The 17,370-nt window shown below is 38.2% G+C and overlaps 1 protein-coding gene across 9 annotated transcripts in view; it reads left to right on the top strand.

Annotated features, from left to right (window-relative positions):
* Nucleotides 1-17,370, top strand: part of DYNC1I1 (dynein cytoplasmic 1 intermediate chain 1) — a 289,513-nt gene that overhangs the window by 231,449 nt on the left and 40,694 nt on the right. For all 9 annotated transcript variants that reach the window (XM_088797746.1, XM_088797748.1, XM_088797745.1 and 6 more), the window contains one exon: nt 3,140-3,284. In XM_088797746.1, the coding sequence (XP_088653872.1) occupies nt 3,140-3,284 (145 nt within the window). The remainder of the gene's footprint in view (nt 1-3,139; nt 3,285-17,370) is intronic.

The raw sequence follows: 17,370 nt of genomic DNA, 5'->3' as shown, positions 1-17,370 counted from the left end.
AGGTTGCCAGTTCAATTCCTTGAGTCCCGCAAGTGATGGATGGTGGGCAGTGCCCCACTGCAACTAAGATTGAACACGGCACCTTGAGCTGAGCTGCCGCTGAGCTCCCGGATGGCTCAGATGGTTGGAGCGCATCCTCTCAACTACAAGGTTGCCAGTTTGATTCCTCGAGTCCCGCAAGGGATGGTGGGCTGCGCCCCCTGCAACTAAGATTGAACATGGCACCTTGAGCTGAGCTGCCGCTGAGTTCCCGGATGGCTCAGTTGGTTGGAATGCATCCTCTCAACCACAAGGTTGCCGGTTCGACTCCCGCAAAGGATGGTGGGCTGTGCCCCTGCAACTAGAAAACGACAACTGGACCTGAAGCTGAGCTGCGCCCTCCACAACTAAGACTGAAAGGACAACAACTTGAAGCTGAACGGCACCCTCTACAACTAAGATTGAAAGGACAACAACTTGACTTGGGAAAAAGGCCTGGAAGTACACACTATTCCCCAATAAAGTCCTGTTCCCCTTCTCCAATAAAATCTTTAAATATATATATATATTCTATGTGAGAAATAAAGAATATCCAAATAATATAGAGAAATGCCCAGGGCCTTTTCTCCCAGTCTGAGATGCTGGAATAGTAGGAAATACACAAGTCACTGTGAAGTTTCCAGGTGATAAGAAACTTGGCTTAACTGACAGATTGGCAAGTGCCCCTAGAAAACCATCAGGATAAAGTAGGATCCAATAATTTGGATTAGATTGTAAAATGACATGTAAGACTTAATGAGCAGCCTCACATCTTTTGGAAGGTTCACTGTGTTAACCTTGGTGCTTAATTTCTCTTTAGTATAATAGTTCTAATTAAATTGATTTTTCATCTCTTGTACTCATCCTAGGCTATTTAGATATTACGAGGAACCACAAATTGTTCCAAGATCATACTCCTATGTCTTTGTGATTTGTAGAATTAGTGAGTATCCATGGCCCAGCTATGTAGTTTTCATTCACACAATATGAGCTGTGCATAGGAACAAGCAATACTTTCCCTGATCACATGATTTAAAGGTGACTAGGAAAATATGCCTCATAGTTCCATTCCCAGTGGTCCTACCTCATAAAAACTGGCTAAAACTATGCATTAAATGTCTTATCAAAGCACAAAAAGATCTGATAAAGGTGTTCATTCATGCAGACCCACTCGTGCAGACCTCATTCATTCACTGCACACCTCCTTTGACAAAGTGCATTGCTAGATGCTGTTAGGCATGCAAGCATCATTGATATCTGGCTCCCAGCTTCAGGAAACTAATGATGGTGGGAAAGGTCAACACACAAATATCTGCAGTACAGATAGAATGTCACAAGTGGCGTGAGAAGGCACGGAGTGTAGTCGGCCCAACATGGAGTCACAGCTTTATCTATACTTTGATTATAGTCATCAGGGCATAGGTTTAATTGACTTAATCCAGCTCCTTAATTATCTGTGAAGACTGCAGAACATGTTCATTGATAACTTTCAGATGTATTTGTTTGTTTCTGTATTCTGGATAACCTTTTACATGATGAATATTTTTGTTCTGTGGCTTTTGTCCTTTTTAAGCATAATCAGAATACGCACTGTGGTTCAAAAGAAGGGTATCTGTGGTACACGTCATGGATCTTTTTACAGCGCTCTTTGTTATTCCTTTACATTGGTCCATCCATCTGAAATATAAAATGTAGATCTCAGTCAAGTTGTAAAGTACCAGACATTTCACTTTGTAGTAATTTTTAATGGGTCATATAGGGATATGGGGGAGAGGCAGGGGATTTCTATTTTTCACCTAATGTAGAGAAGGTGCAAATCTACTTCCATAAATTAAACAAAGTCCTCATTTTGCACCCTATAAACTCTTTCAGGATACTGTTAAGAGCAAGTTGGAATCTCACCAGGGGCTACTTCAAAGATCAGTTCCTCGTGTTCATTAGAACAAATTTAAAGGATCACGTGTGGAACTGCTGTTAGCAGTTTCACTGGGCATAATTTCTGAGTGCCTGTTACACAGAATACATGCTGCAGAACTTTGCTCGTGATTTCAAATTTTGCTCAGCACATTGACATTTATTAGTACTCCAGAAGCCCAAATGTTTTAATAACTGAATACATTTTTACTCATAGTGACATATTAATAACATTTAGATTCCACAATCCCTATGTATTTGTCATATTTATCACCTCATACACATGGATTTTTTTTTTACATATAGCATTTTGCTATGTTTTCTAGTTGGGTTATGATTGCATGCAGATTATTGTGTGATGGGGGTGGAGACTGGAAATAATCCCAACTCAGTTAAATAAGTCACATATGTCTGTGGATATCTTTTAAAATGTGTATCACTATTTCTCAAACATGCTTCTGTTAGAAAAAAAGACGTTTGTCTCTTTTCCTTTGCTGTTTCTTTCAACAAATATTTATTGAACACTTACTATATATGCTAAATTCTTGACAAGGAAACAAGGCACCAGCCCTCCTAAAATTTACATTTAGTAGATTTGTTAATTTTTCTTTGCTTTCAGTAAAGACATCATTTTCTCCATATCACATTTATATTATGCTTATTATTTTATGGTGGCAAGGGTTTCCACAAAGTATTACATTTTCAGGTATGCCTTCCTAATTGAAGAAATTTCCTTGAAAGAATAAATGAATGTATATAAGAATGTATACAGGTTTATAGCCAATAGGTTCTATAAAAGAAGTTAAAATGGAACATGTATAAAATGTCATCACAACAATGGAATAGTCTGATAATATGTACGAAAGCTTCTGAGATCTAAGTATATGTTTTTTCTATCAAAGTTAGCTGCATGAAAGATGATAGCATTTGAGGACCTCCTGAAAAAGGATTAAATGATGAAATTTGATATTAAATCTGAATATTAAAAAGATTGTATTACCCCATATTGTTTTTTAATTACCCAAAATATTCTAGCATTTTATTTCTCTCAAGATAACTGTGAAAGTGGTTTCATTTTTGGTTGTATATGGTGGTGTGCTAAATTTTGGAGAAGTAATCATGTAGAGACAAGTTTGCTTTTTTTTTTAAAGAGTTCACAGCTTCGCAAAGGTCACTGAAATTCTGCTTATGTGTGGTCTTCATGCAGCAAAGCTGGTATCGGTGAGGTCTTTGAAGGTCACCAAGGGCCAGTGACAGGAATTAACTGTCACATGGCAGTGGGCCCAGTCGACTTTTCACACCTGTTTGTCACATCATCATTTGACTGGACCGTCAAACTATGGACCACAAAGGTAAGAATACCTTGACTGAAATTCTCAGGTAATACATAGGCAAAGAGGACAATTTTTGTTCCCTGGAGGTGTAGGGAATCTCAAGTCTCTTTCAGGTTACTTGGCACTGGAACTTGCTGGTGAGCCTGATCTGCCTCTGAGCTACTTAAGGCTCCCTTTCCTGGTCCATTTTATTTAAAAATGTATAAGTAATAGTTGAAAAATTCAAACAACTCTAATAACGATAATGATACTTTTTTTTGAGATTTGGAGGTTTTTAAGCTAGTAAATGGTCCTATATTATGTGTGTTTTCAAAAGTAATTCTGACTACGTTTGGGAGCAAGGACAGGAAAGACCACCTAGAAGGAAGGTGCAGTAACTGCAGGGGAAGGATGAGAGTGGCTCAGACAAGTCGTGAGGGATAGAGAGAAAAGTACATGGATTTGGGAACCATTTAAGAGAAAGCCATAAAAATTGGTCATTGATTTGATACAAGGAAGGTGAGAGAGGAAGTCGTCAGGGAAAAACCCTTTTTTTATGACTGTGGCACTGGAGATTTGTGGTAGTATTCACTGCACTGGAGAACACAAGAGGAAGGGCATATGATGGATGGAAGAGGGTTGCACAGGTTGAATGTCAGGTGACTCTTCACAGCCTTCACTGGCAGTTTGCTGTTTGGGACAGAAGCAGAGGGAGAGCTCTGGGCTGCAGGTGTGCACTTAGTAGAAGTCAGAATAGCAATGATTATTACAGTCTAAGAAATGGATTTTAAAAGAAATGCTAAGACACAAATCAGAGATAGAGGAATATTTGGGAAATAAACAGCAGAAATGGAACTAGAAAAGGAAATTTAAAAGTAACAACCCAAGAACTAGGAGAAAAATGTGTGTGTGTGTGTCTGTGTGTGGCTTCATGGGTGTTAATTGAGAGGGATTGTGTCAAGAGGACAGAACTGGCTCTTACCTGTGTAAAGAACAACCTCACTTAGCAATTCAAATTAAAACCAAGTTGAGAAACCTATTTTCAACTATCAGATTGACAAAAATCCAGAAGTTTGACAATATACGCTATGATGAGGCTGAAAGAAATCAGCCATTCTCATACATTACTGCTGGAAATGCACAGTGATAAACACTATGAAAGGGAATTTGGCAATATCGAAATCAAATAAATGCATATTTGCCCATTGACAGAGCAATTCCTGCTTCTAGAAATTTATGCCAAAGATGTACTAGCAAACACAAGGAAAAGTTGTATGTGGAGGAAAGACTACTTTGAATAGCAAAAGACTGGAAATACCTCAAAAGTCCATCAATAGGGCACTGGATAAATTGAAAGTATGGTACATCCACATGAGGAAATACTATTCAAGTATAGGAAGAAATGAAGAAGACTTATAGTACGTACTATTATAAACTGGTCTCTAGCATATATTTTTTAATGAGAAAAGCAAGGTGGAGAAAAGTACAAATAGTACGGTATGATTGTTTAGGACTATATTTATACATTTATAAAAATTGGAACGATAAACCACACACAAATTATTACTTATAGGGAGGCAAGAGGCTGAAAGAAACAAAGATGATAACCATGCTTCTATGACTATATTTTGTACATTTGGTTTGGGAAGCATGTAAATATTTTATGTAATATAAAAATGAATAAAGAAATGAAGTAAATTTTAAAATTGGTTCCTAAAAAAAAAATTAAAATAACATGAAATGAGTCAACTTTAGTGTGGTTCAAATTGGAGACAAAACCTTACAGTATGGAGCAATTCTACGTGACTTTTAAAACCCTGTATTTTGACCATACATTCCAAAAGGGATATATTTTACGCATAAAGAGGAGTACAAACAATTTTTAACTCCTTTCAGTACTCATATTGCATGTAGTTGTATTATTACTGTAACTCTGATAGGCTTCTGTCATGAGATAAATGACTGTTGGTATCTTTGAAAATTGATACTATCAGCTGGGTTGAATGGGGATACAAATGCACAAAGTTAGGTAAAACTCTGTAGTAATCCTGAACTTGAGTTGGAAGTGTCAGTAAGAATTCATGATGTGTGTTACCTTTGAATCTAAAGGAATACATCTTCATAGCTCTATCTACAAAAGCAGTCTAGAAACAATGACCAACTCAATAGCAGTAACATTCCTGGTGTCCAGATTGTGCTTTCTAAATAGCAGATTCACTAAAAGTAACCAAAGATCCTGGAAGAAATCGCTGATTCTAGATCTGGAGCAGGAAATGGACAAAAGGAGCTTGGAATATTTTGTCATAATAGACCACGAGGAAGCTACCAAACACTACCAAATTTCTTGTCAAAGGACTTGGAAACTAAGTTGAATAAGCTTCTGTTGGCCAAAGAATACCAATAAGGACAACAGATTCATAAGTTAGAATGATACTGAAAAAAGAAAATAATAACTCATTGGTCGTCTTTGGAGAATACTAGGGAGACCAACTCATTATTTGGGAAACCGTTGAGTAAAGGAAAGTATCAATTAATCATTTATTCTGAAAGAATAAAACATTTATTCTGTATTTTCAGTATGATTTGTACTTTATGGTTATTAATTAGTTGATCAGGGGAAGTTTATATAAATATTCCAGCTAATATAGGAAGAAGAAATGATAGGATTTGAATATCACCATTTTGCAACCCCTGGTGATTTAGGCAATGATAATTACTGAGGACTCATAAAAGGAAAACACCCCTCACAAGTACACAATACTACCTTTGAGGCAGGCTGCACCTCCAAATCAAACCTGAATCTTGTCAATTTACCAGATCTCTGAGTTTAGAGGCAATAGGAGATACAGATGCAAAATGTTGAATAATTCCACAGGGATGGAATCAGCCTGTGGAGAAATTTATAAGTCAGTTGATCTCATTTCTGCAAACCAACATTTTTTTCAAGAGAAACAAAGAAATGGAGGTGGACACTACATACAAAAACAAAATTGAACCTAACAAACATAACTCGAAGCCACTGGTGCCCATGGCAAGTACAGTCTCACTGAAGGGTGTTGAGGATGGAATCCAAATTACAGTGGGTTAAGGAGTGAGTGGAAAGCAAGGAGGCACTGAAGAAAAACTGAGAAATTTTGCTGTAAGGAGAGGAATTTGGGAAGTGGAGAGAGAGTTTCTCTCTCTCTCTCTCTCTCTCTCTCTCTCTCTCTCTCTCTCTCTCTCTCTCTTCCGGTTGTAGAGCTCTGGTATTGTTTTGGAAGAGCCATTAAAGAAAAAGAGTAGAAAATTTCTAAGTGTAAGGCAGAGAAAGGGCCCTGAAAATGTTGGCGTGAATGGGATGCACAGCATAGGCAGAGGCATGGATTTTAAATTTGGGCAGCAGCAACATCTCTTCTGTTGTAAAGAAAGAAAGGATGAGGGCAAATATATGTAAGTGTGTAGGTTTGGTGAATGGAAGCAGAGAGAGCTTTTATATGATTCTGTTTTCCCAATGAAATAGGAGGTGAAATATTTGGATGAGTGGGAAGTAGAGGTACTCAAGAGAGCAAGTTTCACCTGGTCACAGAAGAGAAGAGGAAGGGCTGATTATGGAAACAAAGACTATGGGCAATGTGGAGGCCCCAGCTGGCCTGGAGACCGGAATGATTTAGTGGCATCAGCTTCAGGGCTAGCATCCTCCAAGAGAGCTTAGCAGCACAAATGCGGACATGGGTGAGGGGGGCGGTCACATGGATCCTGGGCCAGAGCTTTATCAGAATGTGATGGAAGGACAACAGAACATGGGACATGGAGATATGGACAAGGCAGTGTTTGGTGTTGGAGACTCAGGATTCCAAGCTGGGCCAGTTAGGAAATGAAAACAGATAGGAGAAAATAAAGGGAACAAAGGATTAGAAGCCCCTATCATATCAAAGAACAGGTATGAAGGAAGTAATGGAGTATGAGAATTAATTCATAAAATAAGAGATTATTGTTACAAAGTGGGATGTTTGAATGTAGTATTTCACAACTGAAATAATTCCCAGTGATTAAAAAAAACAAAAAGTTTGAGTATGTGGTCACGTCTGTAGCTGATATGCTCAGGGAAAAGTGGGGAACTAGGTTTGGGAACACAGATTTCTGTGACCCCAAAGCCCATGTTCCTTTCCACACCAGCACGCTACGCCTAGAGATAAGAAATCGTTTGATCATCCAGGGGAGAGCCAGAATTTTGGCAGTGGCATGGATGGATGGGGAGCTTATGGAGAACACAGGTCTGAGAGAGAAAGTCAAGCAGATATAGTGACCAACTGACTTGATTTGGGAGGAGAGTGAATGAAGATTCTGCTATTTCTGCCTTACACATGTGAGTGAAAGACTGGCTGTGCCAGTAACCGAAACAGAAAATAGAGGCGGAGGAGCAGGCTAGGGTTGGGGATAGAAAAGTAGCCATCTGGGGCGTGCTCCGATTGAGGTGTCTGGACATTCCTTATTGAAAACACTGGAGCTCAGGGGCACGAGTGGAATTAAAAAGGTAGTCATGACAGTGATCAACATATAGTTAGTCATTTACTCGAAGAGAGAACATCATGAGTAGAATGTGCATTGAAGAGGACAGGGTGCAACCTTGGTGCTGTTGATGCTGCAGGATAAGAAGGAATCCACAAATCGAAAGGGCAAGAGGAGGGTGGCATTGACCTCAGTGAGAGCAATATCAGTAGAGTAGTGGGGACAGATTGCACGTCATTGCAGAGTGAGGAGAGATGACAGCAGACACAGAAAAAATCGACTAGTCTTTCAGACATTCGACTGTGAACTGAAGGAGATAGCATGGTGGCTAGCTAGCAAGGTAAGCTGGGCCAAGGATTTGGTTTATACTTTTTGAGACTTGAGTATGTTGGTGGTCTGAAGAGAAGGATCCAAGGAAAAGTGTAGATTGATAGAGAGTGGTTTGAAAAGTTGAGAAAGGTGATATCAGGTACCCATGTGAGGCTGGGGTGGGGAGAAAAGGCAGGACACCGCTAAGACTGCAAACAAGACTGATGGGTAGGTTGAGCTAAGTGGAAGTGTAGGGGGAAGCAGAGAATGGGAGAAGGCCCCTATTTTCTCGGCGAAGTCAGAGGCAAGCTTACCTGCTAACAGTGATGGGAGCTGGGAGGTGCTAAGGAGAGGAGAAAGGTTTAGATCAGTTCCTGCAAGAGGTGGGACAAGGCTCTGACTCCAGAGGATGTCTGAACATCACAGGCTTGAGGACCACCTGAGGCTTAATATCAAAGACGCATTTCATAGGTGATGGCTAAGTTAATTTTTATAAGCACACTAGGAATTGTGCAAAATTGCCACTGTTCAATCGCTTACGTCTTCAGAAACCTCCTGAATCTGGAATTCAAAGCTGTCCACAACCTGTCTCCAACTGACTATAGCAAGTCTACAAGTGCTATGGCGGGTGTGGGAGCTACATCACTTCTCGACAATTCTAAATAAAGGGTTCTCATCATGGGAAGCAATGCCTACGACTAATTAGAAATGCAAATTAATCAGGACCCCATTCCAGACCTTCTGCATCAAAAACTCTGGGGGCGGGGCCCAGTGATCTGTGTTTTAACAGGCCCTCCACGTGATGCTGCTGAAATTTGAAGAGCCATGCTGTAAACCAACATGGAGTATTATTTCAAATTCCCCATCCTACAGAGGTAGTGGGGCAGTTAGGTTATTTTGAGAGGTCTATCCCTTCTCTTCAGGGTTGTGTCCAGGAACTGGTGAGCTAGTTCAGGGTTCAGACAGGAGAATGAAAACCAGTGTCCCAACCCCAAACCAGGTTTCTTGATGTAATTAATACCCTACTTGTTCTGGCCAGGAGTTTGTACTGTGAATATATCTGAAACCCCAAATTTATCGTGACCTTTTGTGGTAATGTGCTGGGAACAGTGGTTCACTTGATACTCTTGACAACATTGGTCAGAGTCTTTCTCCTCTTCTTAATCTGAACATGCGTAAAATTTAAAGGAAACAGTAGCAACATCTCTTAAAATTTTTAATCACTTTTGCAAGGCTATGACTGAAAAAAACCTTTGTTAGCTTAATAAAAGGGCAAAGTGAAAATACAGATAATTGTTTTGAAAATAGTGGGAATCAAGGCCTTTCGTTTTTTTCAGTCTTGTTGACAATGAGAATTTTCATATAGGTCTAGAGCGGAGAAAAAAGTGAGAGGAGTAATTATTTTTCAGGCCCTTCTGACAATAACGGTTACCTTAGTAATCTTTATTTTAAACTCATTAGGTAACTCGGAGTCATTTGTTTAAACAAAGGTGAAGATGGTTATGGTGCTGCCATACTGGATAATTGTGTTGGTGATACCCTCACCCTTAAGATTATGTCTTAGTAAGTTCGGGCTGTTATAACAACATTCCACAGACTGGGTGGCTTATAAACTGCAGAAAATTACTCCTCAAAGTTCTGAAGGCTGGGAAGCCCAAATTCAAAATGCCAGCATGGTCACGTTCTGATAAGGGCCCTCTTCCTGGTTTGTAGGGGGAAAAGGGTCCTTCTCCCTGTGTCCTCACGTCATGGAAGGTGCTAGGGATCTTTGTAGGTTGTCTTTTATAAGACACTAATCCCATTCATGAGGGCTCTACTCTCATGACCCAATCACCTCCCAAAGGCCCCACCTCCTGATAATACCATCATCTTTTGGGATTAGGATTTCAACATGAGAATTTGGGGAGGACCCAAACATTCGGACCATAGTAGATTGTAAATTAAATAACATAAGGAAGAATCCTTCCAATTGTAGAAAGTGTTGATGCTAAGAAATAAGACTGAACTCGTCAGAAGTCAAATTTTAAAAACGGCTCCAATTTGATACTTTGTGAATAAAAGTAAGTATAGTTTAAAAAGATAACAACAACAAAAGTTTAAAGGCAAATCAAACAACAGGAAAATTTGTCAACGCAGATAGACATTTTGTACATTCTACTGACCTAAAATTCTCATTTCTAACATAAAGCTAAAATATTAGAAAATAAAATCTGTATTCCAGGGGAGAATGTTATGCTGGAATTAGCACACTGAGCAAAATGAATCTAATCCTGAAGGCCATAGCAAAGTCCATATCCATTCACTTTACATACGTAACGTGATGGCCAAATTCTCTTTGTGACTTGAAAACTTAGTATTTCCATTAACTTTATACATGGTTTTATTTATATTTTCCATGAAGATTAAACAGGTGGAATTTTTGAATTTGGAAAGGCTAAAGGAAGAACATAATAATGCATATTTTTGGAAGTTCGAGCTTCTAAGTAGTCCCCAAAGAGTGATTTGGTTCTGGAATGACAAATAGCCATACTGATTATAGGTGGAAAATTAACTTACCTAATAGTAATATGGAACCTTGAAATGTAGTATTATAGAATTTTAAAATGATTCTTTCTGGTTTTATTAGTTTAGTTAATAAGAGAAAATAAGTAATTGCATACTAGAGATAGGCGCAGATTTTTTTTTTTTTTTTTTTTTTTGGAGAAACTTAGGGCAATATAATTAAAGGCATACTTTTTATTAAGTAATCATTTTTTGATAGTGAGAGAAGCTTTGTTCACCACCTTAATTATCAACATATTTTATTTTAACTCCGTGCAAGGAAAGTAAAGGAAATAAACTATATAAGCTTTGCCTCAGTGGATAAAGAGTAAAAATATAACCATGTGTAGAAAATAGTATTGTTATGGTTGGTTAGCAATAGGCAATGTAACGGGAGAGTCCAAATGAATAGTAGAACAATCCGCGGTGCGCCAATTGGGGTGCGGGGGAAGGGCACGGAAGATAGACCGTGTAGGGCTGCTACCTGTCCACTTGGAGGCCTCCCATGGGGGATCTCCTCATGTGAATCCCCACATTAAGCACCATCTCTCTTCTCTTTCAGTAAGTTTTCAGTAAGTTGGAGGGCCCAACTTCCCCAGCCCTCCAACTTACTGAAAACAAAACAAAACACAGCACCCACCTTTGACCTCGTTGTCCCTTTTCCATCCTGTTTGTCTTCTGCCTTTTCCCACCAAACTGCAGTTTAAACTCGTACACTCTTTCTCCCTGGGATCACCACGAAACCTGCTTCTTCAAAAGTTGCCCTGACCTCCTTCTTGCCTGTTCCAAGGTCATTTTGCCATTTTCATTTCATGACTTTGCTGTTTCAATAATGTTGATTAGTCGTATGGAAAGGCCTTTTAAAAATATATCAGTGAAGCTATTTTTAAGAGAACAGTAAAAAGCTTATATTTAAAAGTCCATCCTTTATGACCCTTTAAAAATTTTTTTAAGTATGTTGCCTGAATAAATTCTATTGAGTAGCAGCTCTTACCTTTTATTATATCTTAGCACATTAAATTTCCCATCCATCAAGAAATGCTGGAGTTGATGCTTCGAAATAAAGTATGAACTCTTGGCCGGATGAAAACGTTCATTATTCCACTCAGCTTTTCTGTTTGCTGAGGTCTGGGATATTTTTTTTTTTTCCCCTGTACTGTAGTTTAGCTTAGTGGCTAGACAAGTTATGAGTCTTTGGGCTTTTTATCATTGCATCCAGTTTGGAAAGTTTCAGTGGATTCCAATTAAACATTGGTTTAATATTTATTTTGGTCCTAATACAGCTTCACAAGGATTAAGGTTCTTGATACTGTTTGTGTATTTGCCAGCCCAGGCCCTTCCTTTAGACATCAAAGGACTTGTGTTTCTTCTGCTTATATTGATAAAACCCTCCCAATCCTTTCTGCAATGGAACTTTGGGGCCCTAAAATTCCATTTCTTTATGCTGACTGGTCAGGTATATGGCCTGACTTAACCCGTGTGTCAGTATTTGGTGTAGAGCCTGGACCGTGCCCTGGGGTGCTATCACCCAAGAACCTTTCGGGACACACACTTGATTGATGGCAATCACTCCAAATGTATCTTGATGTTGTATAATCTTTCCTAGCAGTTAACTTACATCTCAGTCCTCTAATCTTTTAACAAAACTGTGAATCTGATAGCACAATTGTCTGATTGAAGGATACATTGGCTTTGCACAAATTAGAAAGATAATCTTCCATTTTCAAGCAACTGCTGTGAAAATAAATAATAAGTATTAACTTATTTCAGTTTTACATCCTCTACCAGGGTTAAAATATAAGATGACTATCTTAGCTGATATTTTTCCCCCTTAGTTACTAGAAAGGAATATAATTTGAGGTTTTTTTATAAGTAAGAGAAATGGGAAAATTTCTTTCTAAGGAAAAATATTTAAAATGTATTCATTAAAAATGATTATGTGTTGAAATAAATGTTAAATATGGCTATATTTTAGATAATGTAATAATAAAAATACTTTGTCTTGCCCGCTGAATCACAGTTAGCGTCTGTAGAATGTCCACCCTTTCCCCATAAGGCCGTGAGCTCCCTGAGAGTAGGCCTGTGTTATTTTGTCTGCCTCCCAGTACCTCGCATAGTCTTGGCACTTGGTAGGCACTGAGTAAATCATTGAATTAATACATGAATGAATAATCCATGGGTTTTTAAAAGATGTGCGTTAACGAAATACTGTAGCAAATATTTAGTTAGTGGTTTTGAGCAGTAAAATTTGTAGCCATAATTTAGAAATATAATGATTAGAAAACTGAGGTTGAGCTTTTAATATTCTATTAGGAAATATGTAAGAAACTATAATTTTGGAAAAAATATCTAAGGCAACCATCCAGGACTAGAGTAGCCTCCTGAATATTTTTCTTACAAAGTAGATGAGCAGAATTCCATTAATTTATGAGAATGATCTAAGGAGCTGGGCAACATGAGTGTGTGTCCTTAGCCACCCCTTCCACTCAAGAAGGTAAGTGTTTGTCCACCGGCGCAAGGGAAGAGGTTCCCCAACAGGCCTGACAATCGCCTCGTAGCACATTGTAGCCCAGTTACAATCAGGAATGCTCTTTCTAAAGATATCACTGGGAAACTGTCTCCTGTGGGATGTGGTTCCCTCCAGAAAATGGGGGGGCTTGACTCTTCTCTAAATCATAGTTTATAAGAGAAATTCCTAACTTGATCTAAAGCAGTGCAGTGGGGATGGAGACAGAAGTGTTCTAAAGAAGTTTCTCAAAGTATATGACATCCAAGCTGAGATATAAAAGAGTTAGTTAGGTAAAAGGAGAAAGGGAAGGGCATTCAAGCAAAAGGAACAGAATACTCAGAAAATAAAAGCATGAGGTAGTTGATGCTCTAGCTGTGTGACTTTAGGAAAGTTACTTAACCTCTCTGTGCTGCAGTTTATTCATCTAAACAATGGGGATTAAAATACTACCTATCTCCTATGGTGCATGTGAAAATTAAATGAATTAATAAAGAGAGTTCAAAAAAAATGTATACACATTTTAAGAAAGGAAAAAACTTACTAAAATTGTAATACTCAATATATACTGATAATGAAAGATGAATACAAGTCATGTGTATACATTTTTTGGCCCCCCTGGTATATGTAAATCTCTTAGAACAGTGCCAGGCACATAGTAAGTACAATAAAAGAGGTAGCAACACCATTATTATTATTATTATTAAATATTATTGTTGCTGTTGTTGTTATTTGGATATTAAACAGGTTGGATTGAGCTGGAGCAGTGGGTACAAGGTGACTAGAAGAGAATAATGAAAGGTTGGTTAGCTCTGGAGGCAAAAAGAGACCAGAGGGTGAAAGGCAGTCTGCGATGCTATGCGGTGGAGTGTAGCGTAGCATTTTCCTCTGAAAATGACAAGGGCGATGGCTTATGATAAAGTGGCGCCTCGAGTGAGACTGGGCACGAAAGACCTCTTACATTCCCCTCAGGGTTCCGAAGCACGGTTAGCATAACGTTCTACATCTGAGGACTGCTTCATCAGATTCCCAGGAATACTTGTGTTCCACGTGGCCCCCTCCATACATCCCATAGGTGGATCCTAGCGGAACATTAGTTGATTGGATTATTAACGAATACTTTCACAACTGTACTACATTCACTGGTAGCATCTTGTTTAGGGTTTACTTTTGCAACCCTTCACGCGACTTCCTTCCTAATTCACGACTCTAACGTGCAGACGAAGAAGCCGAATCATGATGATTAAGACTACAGTATAAATGGTAATAATAATAGTAGCTACAGTCAACTGAATGCTTCCATGTGACTGGCCTTGTACCAGTGAGGTCATATCATTCCAAGTATATTTTTGTAAATACGCTGCCATGTGGCCCCATCTTGAATGGACTGTTGCAGAATTGTCTCCTTTGACCTTTCTGTTAGCTTTAGGTTTCCTTGTTCCTTTCCATTGTATGTTCAACTAGACGTCTATTTTTGCCAACTTATAATTGTTTTTAAATTTTTGAGCCAAAATATATATATCTTTTCTTATTCTTCTTTGTTCCAACAAACTTCTGTAGTTAGTATTTCTAATCCTCACCCAGAATCCCATTAGTCTCTTCACACATGTCCCACCCCTCCCATCCAAGTTCTGACTTCGCAAAGGAGATTAAAATGTGGCCAGACAAGGAGATGGAGAAACTCTCATTTGTCTTAAATTTTAAGAAAGCACATGTAAGGCTTTTTTCTTAGTATATTCTAACATTAATTACTTTCACAATTTCTTTAACTTGTTTGACTCTTTAGTATGTATTTACGCACCTTTTTTTCAGAGTAGGATGTTTCTTTGTTCATCTTTAGCCCATGTCTAATATATGTTAGTTTGTCAATATAACACACAATGTAGAATGAGTAGCATTTGACCATTAGGACAAATCACTGTTTTATCAACTTGGGACAATAAAAATTGGGAGATTGTTCTCATTCTTCTAATACTTTATAAAGAATAAGTAAGAATTTTGTAGAGGAAAAATAACTATAATTAATGTATGAAAACTCTCATTTTTCCTTCCAAAGTAGAGTAACAGGCCCTCCCATAAATTCTGGGGAAACAGACCTCAGTGTTTACTACTGGAAGTTCACCAGCTCTGTGGAAGTTTCTAGAGAGGAATGTTGTGGATTTGGCGGTAGAGTTAAATAGTTTTCTCTCCTGTCCCCTGCTTCATTGGCCTGAACTAAGCCCAAGTTAAAAGTTAGAAGAAGTTTCTTGTAAGTTGTCAGTTTCCTTCTCACATAGGACCTCTCTTAATAATTAAAAAGTTAACTTTTAAACCAGATTTCCCCTTTACCACTCTGCCAGGCCCAGCTACATTAAGAAGTGTAATGAGTCACCAATCCAGAGGATTTTGCTTGAGATTCTTGGCTTCCACTTACCTATGGAACTTAACTTATGCCTGATTGGTTTGATTTTTCTCCCCTTGAATCGCCCTCCTTTAACAAAGTTCAGTAAATGAGCTGAGTTTTGATGTTCTTTTGCTATTAAGACCATTTCTTTAATATAGCAATCCATGGACCACCAAAATGAAGGGTGTGTGTCTTTATGTCTGTGTGTGCATGCCTGTGTGTGATCTTGTTTCTTCTTTTGACAGTATCTTGTGTTACTCCAAACCTATACTAAATTAGAACGGTCATGCTGTTCTCTAAGAATACCCAACCCCCAAGAAAATGTTTGGAAAAATAGTTCCTTAAGAGCAGAGAATGACCATGTCTTTGTTAACAAGTTTGTGACAAAAATTACCAATTTCTTTGAGGTTGGTGTCTCCCCATGCTCATTCTTCCCACCTAATTTTCTTAATGTCCCTAAAATATACCTTTCATCATGCCATCTCCGTATACTACAACTTATAACAGTGTTTGTATTCTGTGGAATCGTCACAGGCATTTTTTAAAGGTAGGAGAATGAGTTCAGTGAATTAAAAGCAATACAGAATGGGTTAAAGCGAACAAGAATCTTTAGCCAGGAGGCCTTTTTAACTTCTTTTCCAGAAACAGACTGGATATATGGCATGCAGAGATCCCCAAACCTACGTGGGGATCCTTTTGACCCAAGCATACTGAGAGAACAGTATTCCTTGGACCCTACTTCTGGAAACTCTGACTGACACTGCTCTACTTGCTTTCCTAATCATTTCAAACACCTCAACCTGCGTTTCATGGTTTTCCACCCTTTTAGACACATGTCTGAACTTTAGTCCCACTAGTTCTAAATAATATCTTTCCAATTTGCATTTCCAGTAATAATGTCAAACAAATAAAAGTAAGATTGATAAGGATAGAAATGATTAATGAACTTGAATCTATCTAAAGAGAAAGGAGAGAGAAAAAGACTGAAAGGAAAGAAGAATTAAGTATCCAGAAATAGTATTTAGAGACGAAGGCGTGACAGGGCTCGGAAAGCCTTGGAAAGAGCTTTCCATGAAGGCAGGGACGCTGCCAGCACCGCAGGGAAATGTGATTAAATAAATATACTACTTATTTTTTTATAAACAGTCTTTATGTCCTTTTTAGAATCAAAGTCCATGTGTGGGAAACAAGAAAGAAGGGCAACAAGAAAATCTGGTTTAAGTCATAGAAATCAGACCTGAGGAGTACTTTACAGATAGGTCCCCTATTTAATTCCCTAATTTTACAGAAAAGAAAAACAATGTCTGGAGAGGAGTGATTTAGATAGCCTTTTAGTCCTATATTTTTTCTACCTCACCTTGATTGTAATTGAGTAAGTTAGAAATCATTGTATTAAAAATCAATGGTTTTAATATTTTGAACTGTCTGCCATTTAGTAGTGGACTCAGATGCTGGAATGACTTACATTCATTGGTTTAATAATGCATTGCTCTATAGTCTTAAAACTATTCTTGTAATAATTTTAACAACAAAAATCCAGCACTTGAATATAATGTACATGCCTTTTATAGTATTTATTCGTTAATTCTTTCCTTCTTTCCACTAAGCTACGAGCTTCTTGAGGTCAGTGGCCATATTTCACATCTATTCTGTGTTCCCCACAGTTTTCGGTCAGAGTAATAATTGTTAATATATAATACAGGCTTATTGAGCAATTACATATAAATTAAGTTAAGCCACTAGCAATTATATTGCTAATTAGTGATAAGATAAATGCTGAGGTTTTATATTTTTTGTCAATTTATTTCAATCCTCATTTAGGTACCCAGTGACTGAAATACCCATAGACCTGCAAAGACACCTCTGTTCACTCTTGATTGATATTTCTGACAGCTGCA

This window comes from Rhinolophus sinicus, chromosome 4 (genome assembly GCF_057876585.1).
Source record: "Rhinolophus sinicus isolate RSI-liver-muscle chromosome 4, RSI-T2T, whole genome shotgun sequence".
In the NCBI taxonomy this organism is placed as follows: domain Eukaryota; kingdom Metazoa; phylum Chordata; class Mammalia; order Chiroptera; family Rhinolophidae; genus Rhinolophus; species Rhinolophus sinicus.
The sequence above is the reverse complement of the archived record's forward strand: the minus strand, read 5'-3'. Positions and strand labels throughout refer to the sequence as shown.